Source organism: Mesoplodon densirostris, chromosome 3 (assembly GCF_025265405.1).
Source record: "Mesoplodon densirostris isolate mMesDen1 chromosome 3, mMesDen1 primary haplotype, whole genome shotgun sequence".
In the NCBI taxonomy this organism is placed as follows: domain Eukaryota; kingdom Metazoa; phylum Chordata; class Mammalia; order Artiodactyla; family Ziphiidae; genus Mesoplodon; species Mesoplodon densirostris.
Genome location: NC_082663.1, coordinates 153,831,998 through 153,850,892, shown reverse-complemented (window position 1 = coordinate 153,850,892; position 18,895 = coordinate 153,831,998). Strand labels below are relative to the sequence as shown.

General features: G+C 41.3%; 1 protein-coding gene across 1 annotated transcript in view; it reads right to left on the bottom strand.

Moving 5' to 3' along the window:
- Nucleotides 1-413: 413 nt before the first annotated feature.
- The window catches only part of FAF2 (Fas associated factor family member 2), a 59,196-nt gene continuing 40,714 nt past the window's right edge, over nucleotides 414-18,895 (bottom strand). The window contains exons 3-11 of the mRNA XM_060094839.1: nucleotides 18,682-18,816; nucleotides 16,914-16,990; nucleotides 14,185-14,323; nucleotides 12,482-12,567; nucleotides 12,290-12,381; nucleotides 10,496-10,673; nucleotides 9,154-9,325; nucleotides 8,384-8,527; nucleotides 414-3,644 (exon numbers count right to left, since the gene is read on the bottom strand). Of these exons, the coding sequence (XP_059950822.1) occupies nucleotides 3,462-3,644; nucleotides 8,384-8,527; nucleotides 9,154-9,325; nucleotides 10,496-10,673; nucleotides 12,290-12,381; nucleotides 12,482-12,567; nucleotides 14,185-14,323; nucleotides 16,914-16,990; nucleotides 18,682-18,816 (1,206 nt within the window). The 3' untranslated portion in view covers nucleotides 414-3,461. The remainder of the gene's footprint in view (nucleotides 3,645-8,383; nucleotides 8,528-9,153; nucleotides 9,326-10,495; nucleotides 10,674-12,289; nucleotides 12,382-12,481; nucleotides 12,568-14,184; nucleotides 14,324-16,913; nucleotides 16,991-18,681; nucleotides 18,817-18,895) is intronic.

Sequence of the window (18,895 nt, the reverse complement as noted above, 5' to 3'; positions counted from 1 at the left end):
GGAACAAATACTTAAATGACCTGTGTCAGGTGCTTCATATACATTTTTTAAGGTTTTTTTTCATTTATTTGATTTAATCTTTTAATCTACAATCCTATCCTGAGGCAGATGATGTTAACTTTTCAGTTGGGGAAACTAAAGCTCATGGAAGCTAAAAAACTTGTCTGAGGTCATAAGGCTGTCAAATGACAGAGCCCCAGTTTGAACCCAGATCTGCCAGCTCCTGCTACTAAAGCACGCTGCCTGAGCTGACATTTTCCACAGGAACACATTGTAGAAGGTCTATTTTAACTCCCTGCTTCTTGGCAATGTTCCCTCTGTTCCCTCTCCTGGTGTTTTCCAACCTTGCCTTCAGACAGAGAAACATCTACCAGATCTCCCCTAGACAGAAAGACCCACAACTTGTTAGGAAATTTTTGTTATAAAACATTTAATGTTAACCTACAATACAGTGTAAACTTTTATGAAAAAAATTTAAAGTACACTATATTTCTTCAGTAAATTATCATGTAACTATTCAGGTGCAGTACAAGTTGGGGCACTGCATCCTTTGTGGATGGATTTCCTGTTGCTGCATCCTTCACAAGTCCTAAAAAAAAACCAGTTGTAAAGTGGAGCTCCTTGTTCAAGCACCAGATAATACACTCCTGATTTTGCATTCTGGGGGTTATCACTCCTTCCCACAGTCATTTTCTGTAACTTTTTCCTTGGCCTTGGCACCATTAGCAATTTTCAAGACAGCTCAGTTGAAGATTCTAGGTTCTTTTTATTTTTTTTTTTAAAGAAATATTCTCCATTGGCCATCTTATCCAAACACCATAGTGAAAACAAGCAAGGAGAAAGGAGTATTTGCTGCAGGAAATTCTGCAGAAGTGAGAAGACTGAGGATACAGAAATTCGACTGACTTCAATTAGGGATCTTTGGTCAGTTCCTATGGAAATTCAGCTGAATCTACTTTAGCCTTGGGAGTACAGAACAAAACTGGAAACAAGTGTTTTTGTTTAGTTGATGACTTGCCATTTGGAAACAACAGCTGAAATCATCAGGAGGTGGTTTGGAAAGAAGAGCAAATGCTTGCAGATCACCGGCTTCTCAGTATTTTCTCACTTGCAGGTCCCATCAAGTTCCCAGAGGTCCTTGGGAGTAACATACAGATTGTACGGGCGTTGATAAAATGTGTGTCTTTCATGGAGGAAAGGAGATGGCACCTAGGCAGCAGGTCTAGGTCAGTGTGAAGACAGGAACCGGGACTGAGTAAAGCAGGGCTGTTTCAACGCTAGGAAGAAGCATGTGTTTCAGGTGGAGCCTCTTGAAAACTAAAGTAAATGGACAGGCCAACCCAAGAGTTGTACCAACACGAATAGACTTTAATACTCTGGCATCTGACCTCCTTCACTGGACAAGTTATCAAAAGGCAACAGGCGTAAAGTGCACATCATAGAATAAGATGCAGATTGAATTAAGAAAAAAATTTACAACTTCCCAAAGAGGTGTGGAAAAAATACTTGGGACACCCAGCCTGGTGAAGGTCCTTAATACCCTCCTACGCAGGGAAACAGCTCTGCATTCCAGACAGGGAGGGTGGCTCCGAGTTAAGAGGAAAAATTCATCTTTGCATGGTTGTCAGCAGGAAGCAGACTTCACGTAAGGTAGAATGGAGAACACAGTTTATCCTTAGTCACTCCAGATACATTTTATGACAACAGTCGGAAAGCGATTTCCCACTCATCTGGACTTGGGACAACAGGAAACAAAGTGAAAGAAAAACAGGCAGCCAGGAGCAGAATTAAAGTTTCCTGGAGATGGTGCTGCAGACACCTGTGCCAAGGCCACTGGGAAATTCTCAGGCTCCCCAGGTGATACCCATGGGGCTCCTCACCCTGCCCCTTGGTGTTTACCCCAACCACTAAGGGTGGCAGAGAAGAGCAGTCACATCACTGCTACCTAAAAGAATGGTCCTTAGTTTTAGCTAAGCAAGAGAAAGCCTTTGGAGGCTGCAAATCTAGCAAGTTATGCTTTATGTTGACATGCATGAACCCCTGGCCTCACAGCATGCTAGGGAACTGCAATAACTTCAGTAACTTGCAGTGTTACAAGTTCTCCAAGTCTAGCTACAGAACACTTTGGAATACTTGTCAGCTCACGCTGACATCTATGAATACATGGCCTGACCCCAGTACCCATTACCATAAACTCAACCACAGATGAGACATCAGAGGGAAAAACCCCTACTGCTTCAACACAGCAAGAGAGGGAGAGGATAAAACTGCCCCCAGCAGGTGGCTACATCAAAAACTGAAATGTGCCTTCTGACACTTTACACAGGCTGAGTTCTGTCTTGGCTCCCTTCAAGGCCTCTGGTTCTTTCAACCCTTAAAACACCACCATCACCACCACATTCCCAGTGAGACAGGCGGGGTACTCTCACATGGTTCTGCTTGTTCCACCACAGACCCTGCTAGTCGTCTGGAAAGGCACCAAGCTTGGCAATTCAGGAAAGCTCAGGGCTAGGCAGGAATAGCATGCACATGTCAGAACACATATCCTTTGTTCAGATCCCATAGTGACCACCTGGTCCAGATTCCAAGGAAAAGTTGCGGTTGTACGTATAGGTTAGTCTACACGGAGTTCATACCATGTATATGGGTGTATCTGTACATACACAGCCTTTGTAGGGCTACAAACCCAGATTTCCTCCCATTGTACCAAGTGGGGTGCATAGGTGGCAAGAAAGGACAGCAAGAGTTGGACCAAAAAGAACCTCTCTGGGAACGTGAGAGGGACAATGGCAGAAATAAGCACAAACCAGCCTGGGACACCTTTATTACACTCTTGTGGGCTAAGGAGCCCAGGGCAAGAATTCATGGGTTTAAGAAATAGCTCTTTATCAAATGATGTTAAGGAAAAAAAATACACCTATGTCAGCCTGATTCCTTTGGTCATTACAAAGCAACAACACAAAAAATTTAAAGTTATTCATAAATTGTGGGAAGTTCAAGGAACACCTCTGCTCTGTGCCTTCCCTTCCCTCTCTTCTCCAGAGGTGGAAGAAGCAAGTCCTCAGGAGATGCTGCAGTAGCTGGTTGTTGGAGGTTTTTTCACTTTTATTTTCTATAAAAGCAAGAATGAATGAGATTTCGTGGGAATGTCCCCTTCCCCCGTTGGGACAATGGCTGGGTTGGAGGTGAAGAGCCTCCTTTCCTTGGAAGGTATGGTGCAGAGGCAGTGGGGAAGGGCAGGTTTGCCAGCAGGAACGTTCACTGCTAACCTCGAGTGCACACACAGGTGGTGACTTTTGCAGGCAGCATGGTTTCCGATCCTTCCTGAGGATGCAGCAGTCTTTTAAAAAAAATATTGTATTATAATAATAATAATATGAACTTCTCTCTCTTAATTTTTTGTTTTGTTTTTTTCCATTTCTTTTAGGGATTGGGGTGGAAAAGGAGAGGAAGAAAAAGTGTCATTCGTCTGTTAGGTCCTGAACAAAGAGAACTTCTGTGTGGCTGAGTCCGGCCTCCTGCAGTGTGGGGGGGTTGGGCCACTCCTCTGAAGGGGTGCAGGGCAGCACCCTCCGGGGAAAATTGGCTTCAATCTGAAACTTTTCAGGGCTTTCTTTCAAGGAGAATAAGAAGTCGTGGATTACCTGCAGAAAAAGAAGGTAATTTTCTATTACCTATAGAAAAAGAAGGGCAGTGAGAAAAAGACAAAGACACACACACAACCATGAAATCCAATATACCCCAGCTCTCCCCAGGGTAACTTGGAGATATGAAGTAATCACATTAGGTTGAAGTTCCATTTCAAAGTCGATCCATTTCACAGAGCAAACATGTCGGGAAGCTCTTTTAAGAGATTGATTGCACAGCCCAATGCTAGTCCTACTCTGAGTTGACCCATCTGTTTCTTTTTTGAAAACCTGTCTGATATAAAGTTAAACATTTTAAACTTACAAATAATCAAGAGTTACAGTAAAGTTGGAAGCATAGGTACAGAATTTTTTCTTTGAACCAGCTGAAAGAGAGCTACCAACTGAATGTCCCATCACCCCAGAATACTTGTGCATATCTTACAAACAGGGCAATCACCTTCATAAAACAACCCTCAAAATCAGGAAACTTAACTGATACATTATTACTGTAATATAATAATATACATTAAATTTTTATTCAGGCCCTATTCAAGTTTTGGCAGTTGCCTTTTATAGCAAAAAGATCCAGTTTAAAATTGTATGTTGCATTTAGTCGTTGTCACATCTCCTAAGTCTGCTCCTTTTAACCTGGAACAAATCCTCAGGATTTCCTTGACTTTCATGACCTTGACACTCCTAAAGATTACTGGTCAGTTACTTTGTCTCTCAATTCGTTTATCTGATGTTTATTCTTATTAGCTTCCAGTTATGCATCTTTGACAGGAGTATTACAGAAATGATGCTGTGCTCTACTCAATACATCCTATTCAGGTGGAGTACAATTTCATTTTGCTCCATTACCTATGATGTCCGCTGTGACCACTTGATTAAGATGGTGCCTGCCAGGCCTCTCCGCTCTAAGGTAGTCTTTTCTCCTTTGTTATTAACGAGTATTTTGTGGGGAGGTATTCTGAGACTACGGAGACATTCGGCTCCTCAAACTTTCTTCAATTTATTTATTTATATTAATATAGAGCCATGCTTTCCTATTTTACTCAATAGGTTCTAATGTTCAAACTGTTTCAGATGGAGTCTGAGGAGCCCAGTCAAGCTGGCCTCCGTGTCTTTCTGACATGTCTCCATTATTCTTTGAATAATTCCTTGCTTTGTGGCACAAGGTGTTCCAGGCTAATCTTGTATTTTCCTTGTCCCAGTCCTGGAATCAGCCATTTCTCCAAGGAACCATGATTCTTCTTAATGGACAATGCTATTTAAAAACCATGATCTAGGGAATTCCCTGGAGGTCCAGTGTTTATTTAGGATTCCACGCTTCCACTGCAGGGAGCATGGGTTCGATCCCTGGTCAGCGAACTAAGACCTTGCATGCTGTGTGGTGTGGCCAAAAACGAAAAGACAGAAAATAAATAAATAACAACCATGATCTAGGTGCTAGGTATGTTCATTGCTATTGGGGTGCTGATGTTCCCAAGCACTCTCTGTGGAGAAAGCCAGACAATGTGTACATACATATATGCATCTATATCTGTATTTCCCCCTGTATACTGAGAGCCATGAGTTGATTCCCCTCTCCTCATGTACACCCTCCTTACCTGGTTCTGGATTTAACACCCACCCCATCCCCAGGCCACTTGGGCTCTGACTTGTCTGCACTGGGTGCCCCCACATATGCACACCTCCTTCACTTGATCGAGATCTGACACCCTCCACGTAGACCTCTCTTCTGTGAGAAAGCCCTCTTCACCCTGGTCTGGCTCTGGCAAGGTACAGGTAAATTCTTATTTTCCCCTGTCTCTTAACGCCACACATTAAGAACAGGCACCCTGGGTCTGATCTATGGTCCTCTTTATCTCAAATTCTGTTTTTAACAAGACTCTAAGGGATGTGCGGTATAGGGCACTGCTAACCTCTTTCAGGTCCGTCCCAAAGATCAGGAGCACCCCATTCAAGTTACCCCTTACTTTTTTGAGGGAATCTATTTCTATTTCCTTTTTGTTCCTCCCCTCTGCCTGAAGAGGCTATTGCTACAAATCCGTTTACGGAGTAAATTCATTTTCCTTTCACCTAATCCATTCATGATTTTACAAAATTCTCATATTTTGGTCCACCAACCTTAATCACTTTCAGTTCCTTTTTCTCTGTCTTTGCAATTTCCATTAACATTCATTCTCCTTTTCTTTTCTTGAGATGCATCAGTTAGACTTGCACCAAGTATTCTTGGTATGAACCCAACAAGGGTTTTACAAAAGGGCAAAATATCTTGCTTCCTTTTCAGCCACTGCTTGACAATACTCAACACTGATACAACACTGGCATTTTCTGTTTATCACTGGCAATGCGCCAATACCATCAGGAAACAGATGAAATCACCTCGACAGGTCCCTTTTGGTTCATAATGGATAGAAAAATGATTTCTGGGTTGAGTATAATTTGGTTTCTCTCTTACATGCATTCATTTAGGAGAAAGTCAGCTGCCACTTTTCTGCTCACTCTTGAAGGCTAGATTTTCCTACAGTTTACCCTTTTTTATCCTAGCTTTTAACCCCTGTCAAGAGCTGAGCATCATGCACAAACAGCATTTTGCTGCACATTCACTCATGGAGAGTATTTATAAAGGGTAGAGCTCACAGGAAGATCACACAAAGTCTGCAGGAGCACTAAAAAACTGTAACTCATTATTCAGTTACATGTTATTAACTCTATGAATGTTAAATGAAAGGCCAGCACTGCCAATACACCTCTCCTCTTACACTTCTTTCTTTCCCATCTGATCCTTGTCCCCATTTATGAATTATTTCTATCCATCTGAAGTTTTTTTCTTCTTTAAAAAATAACTTGTAGTGTAAACGTATTTAAAAAGCCTACAAGGATTAAATATTTAACAAATGGGTTGGTTCCCCTTTGGCTAAAAGTCTATTCTATTCCACAATTCTAATAGATTTTCCTCCAAAACTCTCAAGAGAGGAAATTTTGGTTAGGCTTTTTATATACAAAATGATAATTAGAGTTTGGGGAGTAAAAGCTCCATAAGCGCTTGGGCATACTACAGAGAAACTGTCAGTGAACATGGCTGCAAGCTAATACCCACACAGAAAACAGCAGTTAGGAAACACATCAAGGAAAGGGAATGAACATTTAGAAACCATCTACTACATGCTAGGTCCTGTGTGAGGCTCATTCATGTTATTCCCAACTAAAAAATCCAAAGTTAGAGATGTGAGCACCTTCCCCCATATAAATCAATGTATAAATGAGAGATAAACAAATAAAATGAGGAAGCTATTGCTTCTCTCTCACCAGAATGCCTGACAACGTTTTACTCTGAATTAGCTCTTTTTTTTTTTTTTTTTTTTTTTTTTGCCGTACGCGGGCCTCTCACTGTTGTGGCCTCTCCCGTTGCGGAGCACAGGCTCCGGATGCGCAGGCTCAGCGGCCACGGCTCACGGGCCCAGCCGCTCCGCGGCATATGGGATCCTCCCAGACCGGGGCACGAACCCGTATCCCCTGCATCGGCAGGCGGACTCTCAACCACTGCGCCACCAGGGAGGCCCTGAATTAGCTCTTTGAATCGTCTTACATTCCTTACTGGCCAGTAAGCTCCATGAATTCCAGAACCATGCTTTACTCACCTGCATAACCCCTAGGGTGCCTAGCACAGTGCCTGACATACCTTCAGTTTAATGTTATCAGAGGACAGGTTATATTTCCATTTTACATACGGGATATATCTGAGGTCCTATAAGAGACTCTATAACTTGGACAATGTTTTCCAGTTAAACAGGAGAAGTAATGAATGTGCTACCCAGCCTCACCTGACTACAGAGCATCCACATTTCTATTATGCAGTTTATTCTTGATTATTTCAAATGATCAGGGAAATGGCAGAATCTATTATAGTTGTAAACTTGGAAAGGCAACTTACCAACGCTCAATATAAACAGGAACTTCCTTCTGCTAATAAACACCAAAAACAATAGCGTTTGAATGCTTACTATGAGCCAGGCACAATGTTGAGCACTTTACATATGAACTTAATCCTAACAATCCTATTAAAGAGCGACTATTATACCCATTTTACAGATGAAGAAACTGAGGCTTAGAGATTAAGTAAACTGACCAAGGAAACACATCTATTAACAGTGGAACAATGAGAATTTGATCTTCATTCTGTGAGACTCTGAGAGTCTCTGCTTTTAACTACATCCTTATGGAATGACAAACACTATTTACCTATGGACACCAGATATACAAGGTAGCCCTACTAAGTGGGGCTTCTAATGGGCTGAGTAGAAAGAAAGAGTGACAACTGCATGCAAGCTGCACATGCATTTATATTCAGTTGTGTAATTCCAGTCCTTCCAGGGCAGCGGGGATAGAGCTTTTTCTACACAGCAAGGGGTTCTGGTGGGATTCTAAAGCCAATCCAAGTCGAGCAGCTTGGAAGAGCCTCCCACCTCCAACATACAAGTCTTTTGTGGGACTTCTTGGTAAGGTATCTTTTCTTCTTAGCAGAGCTCCAACATGATAAAATGAAACCTTAATAACTGCTTTGAGTTGGCAGCTAGACCTGAAGGAACCTACAGTAATTCAGTGCACTCTTCTCTCTGCCCCACCTCCTTCCTCCCCTGTTCATCAGAGCAGCAGATACAGCAACAACACTCTTGCGAGTCTTTAAAAGTTTCCATATCTACAGCCCAGACTTTATACACACTTCACACAACTTAGGCAGTCCTTACTGTTAGAGACTGTGAAAAGTGGAATCGTCTTTCTACTCGAGAATCATTGGGTAATTTGAAAATGATTTTGACACTTTCAGGGTCATCAGGGGAAGGCTCCGGGGGCAGGCACTCCAACTTCCTTTCCTTCTCCTCTTGTAAATTCTGTAGAGACACAAAGCAAAGGTGAGGCTATGGCTCCAATTAGGGAACAAGGAAACAAGAAACACAATCACATCATGTAGGTTTACTGGGCAGTCAGACGAAAAATTAATAACCAGTATCAGAAGAAAAACTTCTTGGCAAGGGTCAGAAACACCCTAATTCAAAATATATTTATTTGATTACATACTATTGCATCACATGTATTATTTATTGACTATGTTAAGGTATGTAACTGTTAGAAAAAAGGGAATGACTAAAAGACCCTGGCTATAATCAAGCGGCAATATGCAATGAAACAAGATGATGAATAAAATGTCAGATGAGCTAAACACTGGTACTAAGAATGAATGCTTAAAACCTACTGCTGTGAATTAGCATATTGAACTGCTTATTATCTATTTATACTTACTTTTCATGGAACAGAGCTGGTCTGCCTAACTTTTACTTACTCTTGTATTTGTTTTAATAAACAATTAAAAAATACTTTTTGTGAAAATGTAGTAAATATTAAAATGGCATGGAGAATTTAAATCACTCACAATCCTATCATCTAGTTTTTTTTCTTTCACACTTGAGAAAAGACCAGTTCGGGAGTCACCAGAAGTAAATAAAGACAGGCTCCTTACCCGCCGCCGTCTCTCCTCTGCCAGCTTCTGCTGCTGCACCTCTTCCTCCTTCCGTCGCTTCCGCTCCCGCTCCTCCCGCTTCTTCCTCTCTTTCTCCTGGTCAGCCCGGAGAGAGGCCAGGTAGGCCTCATCCTGTTGTTGTCTCAGCACCTGGGTCTGGTTTCGTTCTTCCCTGTGGACAGATCAAAAGCATAGAGGGAAAAAATAAATCTCACAAAGCTCTGTGTTTTCTTATATTGAAATTTTTTAGAGGGTTAAAAAGGTTGACAATCTTGGCAGATGACCAGTTAACATTACCATAAGGGATTCAGATTCTCATGCAGAATCTGAATGAGCCATCTCTTTCTTACTTTAATTTGGCAGAAAAAGAAATGGCAAGCTTTTCCCTCTCTTTTTTTTTTTTTTGCGGTACGCGGGCCTCTCACTGTTGTGGCCTCTCCCGTTGCGGAGCACAGGCTCCGGAAGCACAGGCTCAGCGGCCATGGCTCACGGGCCCAGCCGCTCCGCGGCATGTGGGATCTTCCCGGACCGGGGCACGAACCCGTGTCCCCTGCATCGGCAGGCGGACTCTCAACCACTGCGCCACCAGGGAAGCCCCTTTCCCTCTCTTTTTAACTTTCCATGTAAAACTATCCTTTCCCCGCAATCCTAACAGAAGTAACACAATATTATTGCCGTAAAATGACCAGCAGGATATTTTATAGGTAAATACCTTTCTGGGTTACAACATTTTTGTGTATGTTGCTTTCATAAAACAAAAAAACCACATACACACATTTTAGAAGATGTGAAAAATATAGAAACATCTTATTCAGAGTTCTACTAATCAAAGAGAAAACACTGTAACATTTTGGGATATTTCTTTTTCTCTCCAAAAAATTGTGTATGTACATAGGAGTGTGTGTGTCTGTGTCTATAAAATTAAAAGGAAATATCCCAGAATGTTAAAAGTGGTGGTAGGATTATGAATGATTTAAAATTTCTTCTGTGCTTTTCTATGTTTCCTGAATTTTCTACATTAATTAATGCACATTACTTAAGTGATGGGGGAGTTATAAGCATTCCTCATTTTTTACATTTAAGTTCTTTATATCATGCTCAGCTATTTTAAATGACACAATTTACATTCCTGAGCATAGAGTCCTGTCTTTATTTTGAATCACATCTCCAAGAAAAGATGGTCTGATGGAGTTATTTAGGTCAAAATATATAAACATTTTAACACTAAATGGACAAGGCTTTTAAAGTTGCCTAACAGAGAAGAAGTCAGGATTTGTGGAGCCCCAGGTAAGGCACCCAAGTCTACAGCTGGTCTCAGTTCCAGAGAGGAACTCCCCTGTACCTCTCTAGGCGTTCTGACACCAGGTAAGTCTGGTTTGCATCCATGATAAATGTCAGCTGGTTAATGAGGTCATCAGGCTGAATGAGGCCTTCTAGCCGTCCTACCACAGTCATTCTCCGATCCTTCAACATAATCATGGCCAGGAATGGATAGGTGTTTTCTCTTAAAGCCTGCGAGACTGACAGAAAGAAGACCCAAAAGATCAAGGGCAGGACTTAGGGATAAAACAGATTAATTCTTAGACTTTACACAACAAGCAAGAGAGAACTGCTTTGGTCTCAGTTGGGAAAGAAGGGAGGTGTCATTTATTCCCTGCCTACCTTTTTCCCTCCTAGTTTCTCAATCTTTTTGCTGTTGTTGTTATATATTTGTGTCCCTATTCCCAGGTAATTTGATTAGAGTAGGACAGGCTTTTCTGGTGGGGTGTGGTTGTCATGATGATGCTAGGGCAGGCTGCAGAGTTCAAGAACAATGTCTATTTGATGGAGGGAAAAGGATCTACAAAGACTCTGGCTACTGCTCAGCATAATTTCCCCCTGTGTTGGGGTCAAGCCTAAGGGGACAAGGCTGCAAGTCTCAAGCTTTATGTTACTGGTGAGAATCTCCACCATCATCTTCCCTGTCTTTTGTTCCTCTTATCCAATCCCTTCCTTCTCCCCTTTTCCTATGTCCCACCTGCCCCCATCCACTAAAAAAGGGCTAGCTTTTCTGTTCTGAAGGAGTTTAGAAAGTTGGTCTTCCAAATAACCAAGATTTTACAATTACAGAGTTTTACCTCTTTTACCTTATGATTTGAAAGAAGAGATTTTAAGCTTCTATTAAAAATATCCTTAGTCTCCTTCTATCTATCACTCCTCACACCCAAAGCCATAAGAGAATGGCAAAACATATACTGCAGGAACTTATCAGATGTTTAAAAACCAATTAGGTATAACAATTCGGATTCCAGGATGTAGACAAAACATCTGCTGCATCTTTGGTTCTCAGGATTTAGCACAGTGCCTGGTATGCTAGTATATATTCAAAAGTTGCTGAATAGAAGTAGCTGCAAAGTGACTACATTTTCCTTCACTAGATACCTTTATATCTTATACTGACTTCTAAAGATATTTACCTCCAGTTAAGAGTTAGTTATAGTCAGCAAAGATCTGAGCTTTCTGAACCCCTATCAGCACTCAGGGTACTCAAACTCATTGTGCAAGAAGCTCTGTTAAAATTGCTGATGACAAGAATAAACTCTTCAGTAAAAAGCTCATTAAGATTAAAGGCAAGCTGCTGGTCAGGACCGGTTTTTTTTTTTTTTTTTTTTTTGCGGTACGCGGGCCTCTCACTGTTGTGGCCTCTCCCGTTGCGGAGCACAAGCTCCGGACGCGCAGGCTCAGTGGCCATGGCTCACGGGCCTAGCCGCTCCGCGGCATGTGGGATCTTCTCGGACCGGGGCACGAACCCATGTCCCCTGCATCGGCAGGCGGACTCTCAACCACTGCGCCACCAGGGAAGCCCCAGGACTGGGTATTTTTAAAAATAGAACAGGCTCTGGCAATGGTTAACTGTAATGAATGGGCTAGAGTCTGACAGACCTGAGCTTGCTCACTGTATGATCCTGGGCCAGTGGCTTAAACTCTCTGAGCTTGTTTCCTAAACCATAAAGTGGAGGTAATACAACCCCCATCTCTCAGGACTGCTGAGAGGATTGGTCAGCCACAGAATAGTCATGCAATAAATGGCATGTCCTTCCAGATTATTCCAAAGATATCTCAACAACCTCAATGAGGCAAAAGAAACACGACTTACCCCTGTATCCCTCAGGTTTGTTTGTGGAGCATGCCCAGAAGAGCATCCTAGTGTTTATTAGTGAAATAACTTCAGGAGCACAGAGTGTGGTGCTGTGGAGAGGGATGAAGAGGACATGAGAAGAACTTGCTTACTACAGATTATCAGTAGATAAGATCAGAAAAGAGGAAAAAAAAAAATCAATCCACTTACCGACAGAACTCATCAGAGTCCTGGTGATCATCTCCATGTAGATAAACCAAAAGAAAGCGAAGCTCCCGTTTGGCATCATTAAGTGCCTGTGAGAAACAGAAGATCCCAAATTACGATGATGACTGTGCCTCAAACTTTTAATTAGGCTAAGGGTCCTAATGGATACAGCTACGTATTTAGGAACAAAAGAAGAAATGAGGGAAAAAGGTGAGCAAGAAAACCAGAAAATTCCTGGGCTCCTACCTTCATACCCCTGGCATTTCTCTCCCTACAGAAAGTCCATGCTAACAAGCTTCAATGAAAAAGTTTTTAGTGTTGTTAGGATTTAAATTCTATCAGGCACATAAGAGTAGGCAGGCTGACAAAAAAAGGCCCCCATCCCGCCCAATCACAGAAAAGTCAGCTGTTCCCACAATCTAAAGGAAGATATAAACAGGAGAATCTGACCTGAAAAGGGAGATGAGAATTTTGCCACTTTACAGCTACAACATAAAAAATACTGCGAAGATGAGCCTGATCCAAGGCCACATACCAAGCAGGGATGAGGGACTGAGGGACCCAAGGGCATTTTAAAGAGCATAGGGTTAAAAGATCTTCAAAGACAAGGCTAGTGTCCCAGATTTCTGTGTATGCTTTTGCATTTGCAGAATCCCAGGTACATTACAATTTAATTAAGATTTCCTGAACCACCACTGGTGGTCTACCCTCAGGATTACAGCAAAGAGGGTGTATGAGAGGCGCCCATCTCATTCATGTCTATATCTCTAGCACTGAGCACAATGCGTGGCATATAGTAGGTGCTTAATGCTCTTTGAGTTGGGTGGGAGCAGCCAGTGGGAAAAAGCAGATGTGGGAGAATCACAGAAGGAAGCAAGAGTAAGCACTTTTCTCTTTCTCCAGATAGATCCAGGAATCCTGGAGGCTGCAGAACCACCCTCAGGCATACGGTGTTACTTTTACATTTTTCTCTGGTAAACTAGAGATATGCCCAACACCCATAGAACTCCTAATTTTTGTTCCCTGAGAGGTAACAACAGTCGAATGTCTGTGTGGCTTGGATTGAATGAGATGTGTTGCTTTCAGTCTATGGTCTATCCCCTTATTCAATTCTGTGAGGGATCTAAGACTTAGGTTTTGCCTACAAGGAGCTTACAGTCTGGTACAGGAGATAAGACATTAACACAAACAACTATAAAATAAGGAAGAATGTGAAATTGCTATAACGTTTTTTTAAAAAAAGAAAACCACTATGAAAGTACAAAAGGAAAGACTACTATTTTAGATTGCAAGTAGGCAGGGTAGGGCGCAACAATTAGGAAAGGGTACAAGAGGGGAGTGACATGAGCTGGTGAAGGATGGGCAAGATTCCAATTAGCAAAAATGTGAGGAAGGCATTCTAGATAGAGGAAACAGTAAAGCAAAAGCAAAGGCACAGAGGTGGGAAAGTACAGAGTATGTTAAGGGAATGGTCAGCTGGAACCTAGGGTATAGGGAAACAAGTTATGCAGGAAAGACCTCAAAAGGAGGTTGGGATTAGATCAAGGAGGGCCCAGCTAAAGGGCTTGGTCTCTTTTTGTGTAAGCAATAAAAAGCTATTTAAAGTTTCTGAATAAAAGAATGACATGATCAGTGCTAAGCTATGCTTTCCTTTGAGGATAGAATCATATCAATAAATTGGCATCTATATGGTTTGTGGCACTGACCTGGCTGTACGTTCCCTGGTAGAAGACAGGGTGTGCCCTCCCATATTTCTCTTCAAAAGAGTGCATAAATGAAACAATGTCCCCAACGGGGTCAGTGACCCGGCTGCGAGGGTCAGGCCGTATAAAACGAAGAGCAAACCTGGGGAGGAAGGAATAAATATCACATGAATCGGCTTACTGTAGTGCATATGGAGTGGGCCAGTTTGTAAAGATTCCTATAGCAGAGCCATGGGCATGGCAGCAAAGGGAGGTGAACGGTCTGTGAGTGGACCATCAAACCTGAGAGTACAGTCTAGCTCAAAAGCCACAAAGCAGCAAGTGTTATACCACTGCCTGCTTAAGAAGAATGCAAATTACTAGAATTATAAATTCCAACACTGGCCTAAACAAATCTTGAGTGCTTTTTGCAGAAAAATTTAGGGCTATAAGAACTGGGAAAGGAAGACGCAATAACCAAAAAGATCACAGGTCAGGCTGTGCCCCCAGACTCTCCATAGCAGCACTGTCTAAAACAGCAGCCACGAGCCACATGTGGCTATCTAAATTACCAAGAAAATTAATTTAATTAAATACAATTCTAAAAATTCACTTCCTCACTCACACCAGCCACATTTCAAGTGCTCAAAAGCCACATGTGGCTAGTGGCTTCCGCACTAGACACTGCAGATATAGAACATTTCCATCATCACAGAAAGTTCTATTAGACAGTGTTATTCTAGAACAGAGCTGTATCTCTTTCTGGTTCTTTTACTTGCCTCTCCCTTTCCTTTCTGTTCTCCTGGGATTTTGAATTATGAGTCCACATTCCCAAACTATTCAAATTATGGACAAGAACTTCAAATCCAAACTTGCAGTCATGACTGACTTGCTCTTCAATGGGGCAAGTAAATTCTGCTCACTGATTTATGCTTGACAGCATCCGTGGAGGAAGTTATAAAATGGATCTAGACAACACTGGCAGAGTTGGAGACCTGGCAGTTACTGTAAGGTTAAAGACGGTACCACACATCTGTTTCTAAAGAGCCCATCTTATCACATTTGCATAGTACCATTTATTTATCCTCTGGGTTTCCATAAAAGGCAAAGGAGCAGGGGGTTGATAAGTCAATGTGCTACATAACATTAAATAAGTTACTTGGATGATACAGTTGCATTAAAATTAGTAACACATGCCATGCATATTTTTTCCCAAGGAAAGCAAACAATATTCATATACTTAAAGAAATATCAGCATAGAAAAGCTGACTAAACTATGATACCTTCCTTACCAAATATTGAGCCAATTCCTTATCCCCTTAACAAATTCCCCATATATACATGATTTCACTTGGAATTTCTCCTGAGTAATCAAATCAAACTCATTGACACAAACATTCCAGAGCAAATTAAAAACAAAGGTAAGAAGCTGTGTATGTGGGGGAGTGATTAGAAATCCTTAAGAAGGTTAATGTTTTGATAAATTTCTCTGAAATCAAGTATTTTAGGATTATCTTATTACTCTTTTAAGTTTTCAAATTTTGATGAATGGATAAAGGTTTTAATTTTTTTGTTTCTCATTACAATATATTCCAATGGCCAAACAATTTAGGACAATCAGCTTTTAACTCTTTTTTTTTTTTTTTGCGGTACACGGGCCTATCACTGTTGTGGCCTCTCCCGTTGCGGAGCACAGACTCCGGACGCGCAGGCCCAGCAGCCATGGCTCACGGGCCCAGCCGCTTCGCGGCATGTGGGATCTTCCCAGACCAGGGCACGAACCCGCGTCCCCTGCATCGGCAGGCGGACTCTCAACCACTGCGCCACCAGGGAAGCCCCTGACAATCAGCTTTTAAAAAAAAAATAGAGATGTCAACTAAGACTTCATTATGATTTTAAAGGTTTTTACATGCCCATTCTTAGGCATCGTCTGATCCTAACACTTCTGCAGCTGCTGGGTCCCTACCTTCAGGCTCTGCTCCCTAGAGCAAGGCAAAGATCAGCCCATATTTAGAGGAAGGTATAGAATGTCCTGTATGCAAGGCTCCAGCTGTTGGCGTGGATGCCCATAAAACATTTTAGTTCTCCATGAAGTCTAGGTGTGGGTTCATCTACTACTGAGTTCCAGACCAGACACCCCAAGTCGGATGTGCCAGAAACTTGGGCCCCTTGACATTTTCCAGCCTTTCTGTAGCTTCCTGTGCTGAGCTCTCCAAATGGTACATGAAGGAATTAAGAAGAAAGGTGAAAGTGTGAAGCAAGGGGGTACACATATGGAAGGGTTCCAGTGCCAGCAACCTATGGGTTGCCAGGAGAGGAAAATGTACAGAAAGTGTGTCTAGAATGGTGAAACTGTTATAGGAGGAATTCAGAAGAAAGTAGGTCATCTCAGAGCAAAAGAATTTGTTGGAATTATGAGTTGTAAAATGATTTAGGGTAAAAGTTACAAGGAGTGTGAAGCTAGTAAAGATAACAGAGATTGGAAAGGAAAGGGTGTGAAGATTAACTAGGGAATGTAGGGGGACAAACATGTGGGATAGGGAGGCAGACTTATTTGTGAAAATGATAACATCTGTTGTTATGTCTGAAAAACCGAAAATATTTTCATGCTATATGAATACTTCAGGGAAAGTATTCAATCTGATGGCAAACTGGCAAGCCAAAATTGATAGAGCGTAATGCTTATTCTTGTCTATGTTTCAGCTCCAACGTCTACCTTGTTACTACTAACACATACATACAAAGGTACATACCTAAATATATCAAGTATTGTATAATAGGTAAACCGGAATGGAAGCATTATCAAGTAATAACCCCATCCAAGCAGCCCCTGAAATTCCAAAAACAAAGTTAGATATCATTCTCTCAATCCCTAATACCTTAATTGCTAGCTAAGATTTTCATTCTTTTTTGTCCTTTTCTTGTCATTTCTCTCTCCGCAAAACAAGGTTCCTGTTTCCTGGCCCACCTCATCCTTCTTAAAAACCAACTACCTTTGACCTCACTTCATCTAATACTATTAAATTTTTCTTTACACAATAATTTTTGTATTAAATCTGCTTGAACACTTATTCTATAGCTACTTACATACATTAGCTGTCAAATTCAGTTGCCAGTTTTCCTCCCCAAATCATAAATATTCATTCTTTCCTTTTTAGACTTAATACATTAAAATGTGGTATATAGAAATAACAAGAAAGATAACCACTATTGCTACCTTGGACATTTGTATATAAATGACAAATAATTATATTAACCACAATTATAAATCTCCAAACAGCTGCTAATCTTGGTAATACTCTTAATTATTATTTTAACAGTGTTGATTACTGCTGCTCTTATTATTAATTAGCAAATATATAGGGCTCTTTAGCTTACAAAGCATTTCTTACACGGTATATTGTGTTAACCTGAGATCCTTTGTGTCCATGGCCAGGGAGCTCTAGAGCTCTGGAGCTCCATTAGTGGACATTAGGGTCCCAAACACAGTCAAGCCCAAAACAAACTGGAGAAACATTGGACACACACAGAACTACTCCTTTTTTTTAAAATTTAAAATAGAAAACAATTTTTTTCTTTTTCTTTTTTTTTTTTTTTTTTGGCCACACCACACGGCTTGCAGGATCTCAGTTCCTTGACCAGGGATTGAACCTGGGCCCTCAGCACTGAAAGTGCAGAGTCCTAACCACTGGACCGCCAGGGAATTCCCTAGAACTACTCCTTGAATCATATAATTGCTCTAGGAATCTGTGCTGTTCTACTTCAGAATACCCCAAAACAGCTACTTAGAAACTATTTTTAAAACATTATCAAGTACTCCACAAAAAGGAGTGATGGAGTAAATTCTAAATCCAAGTATAAGAGGTGAGTGGAACTCCAAGAATAAGAAACTCCAAAAAGTTCTCTGGAGTGTTCACTATCAGTATACACACCTAACTTCCCTAATTTGACTGTGAATAATTTGAAGAGGGAAGAATGCCTCTTTATTCATCTCTAGATCCCCAACAGCAAAATATCAAGTACCTTGGAACACTCTTAAATGCCTGCTGAATTTAACTGAACTCACCTCCTTGCTGCTAGCCCTTCAAGACTAATTTCAAAGATATGGCCAAGGCTCCCACGGAGATTACAAGTACTTCCCTAGAAGTAGCTTAAAATTAAGTAAAATGAAGCAACAAAGAATTCAGTAAACACTCTAACTTAAAAGTGGAAGATCTATTAAACATGTAGTAAACATTTTTAGACATGTAAATACATGTAGATGAAGTGCTATAAACAAGGCACAGAAAACTCTTCAAATAATTGGCATAGAACAGGAAAAAAAAAAAGGATACTTTCATTGGTTCATTAAGGAATAAAGGAAAAATGATAAACCCAATAAACCTACCAAGGAGTTAGGTCAAGTTAACAGGTTTATATTCTGAATATTCCTTTTGTTCCTATCATACAGAGATCAACATAACCAAGTGGAAGAACTTTTAAAATAAAAAAGGGAGAAATTCCAGCTATGAAATAACTTGCCCTTGGCTGTGGTCTTGAAACGACATAGCTGTAGATCCTGTGGTCGGCTGTATTAACTTGCAAGGGTCGGGATGGTGGTGGGTTGAAAACACTTGGTACACCCTCTTGCTCGTTCAATCTGTCCTGTACAGCAGCCTGAGAAAAAAAGAATAGCAAGAGCTTCAGTGATGCTCAAATCAACCTAGAAGAGATGAGACAACCATTGCTGGTGTTT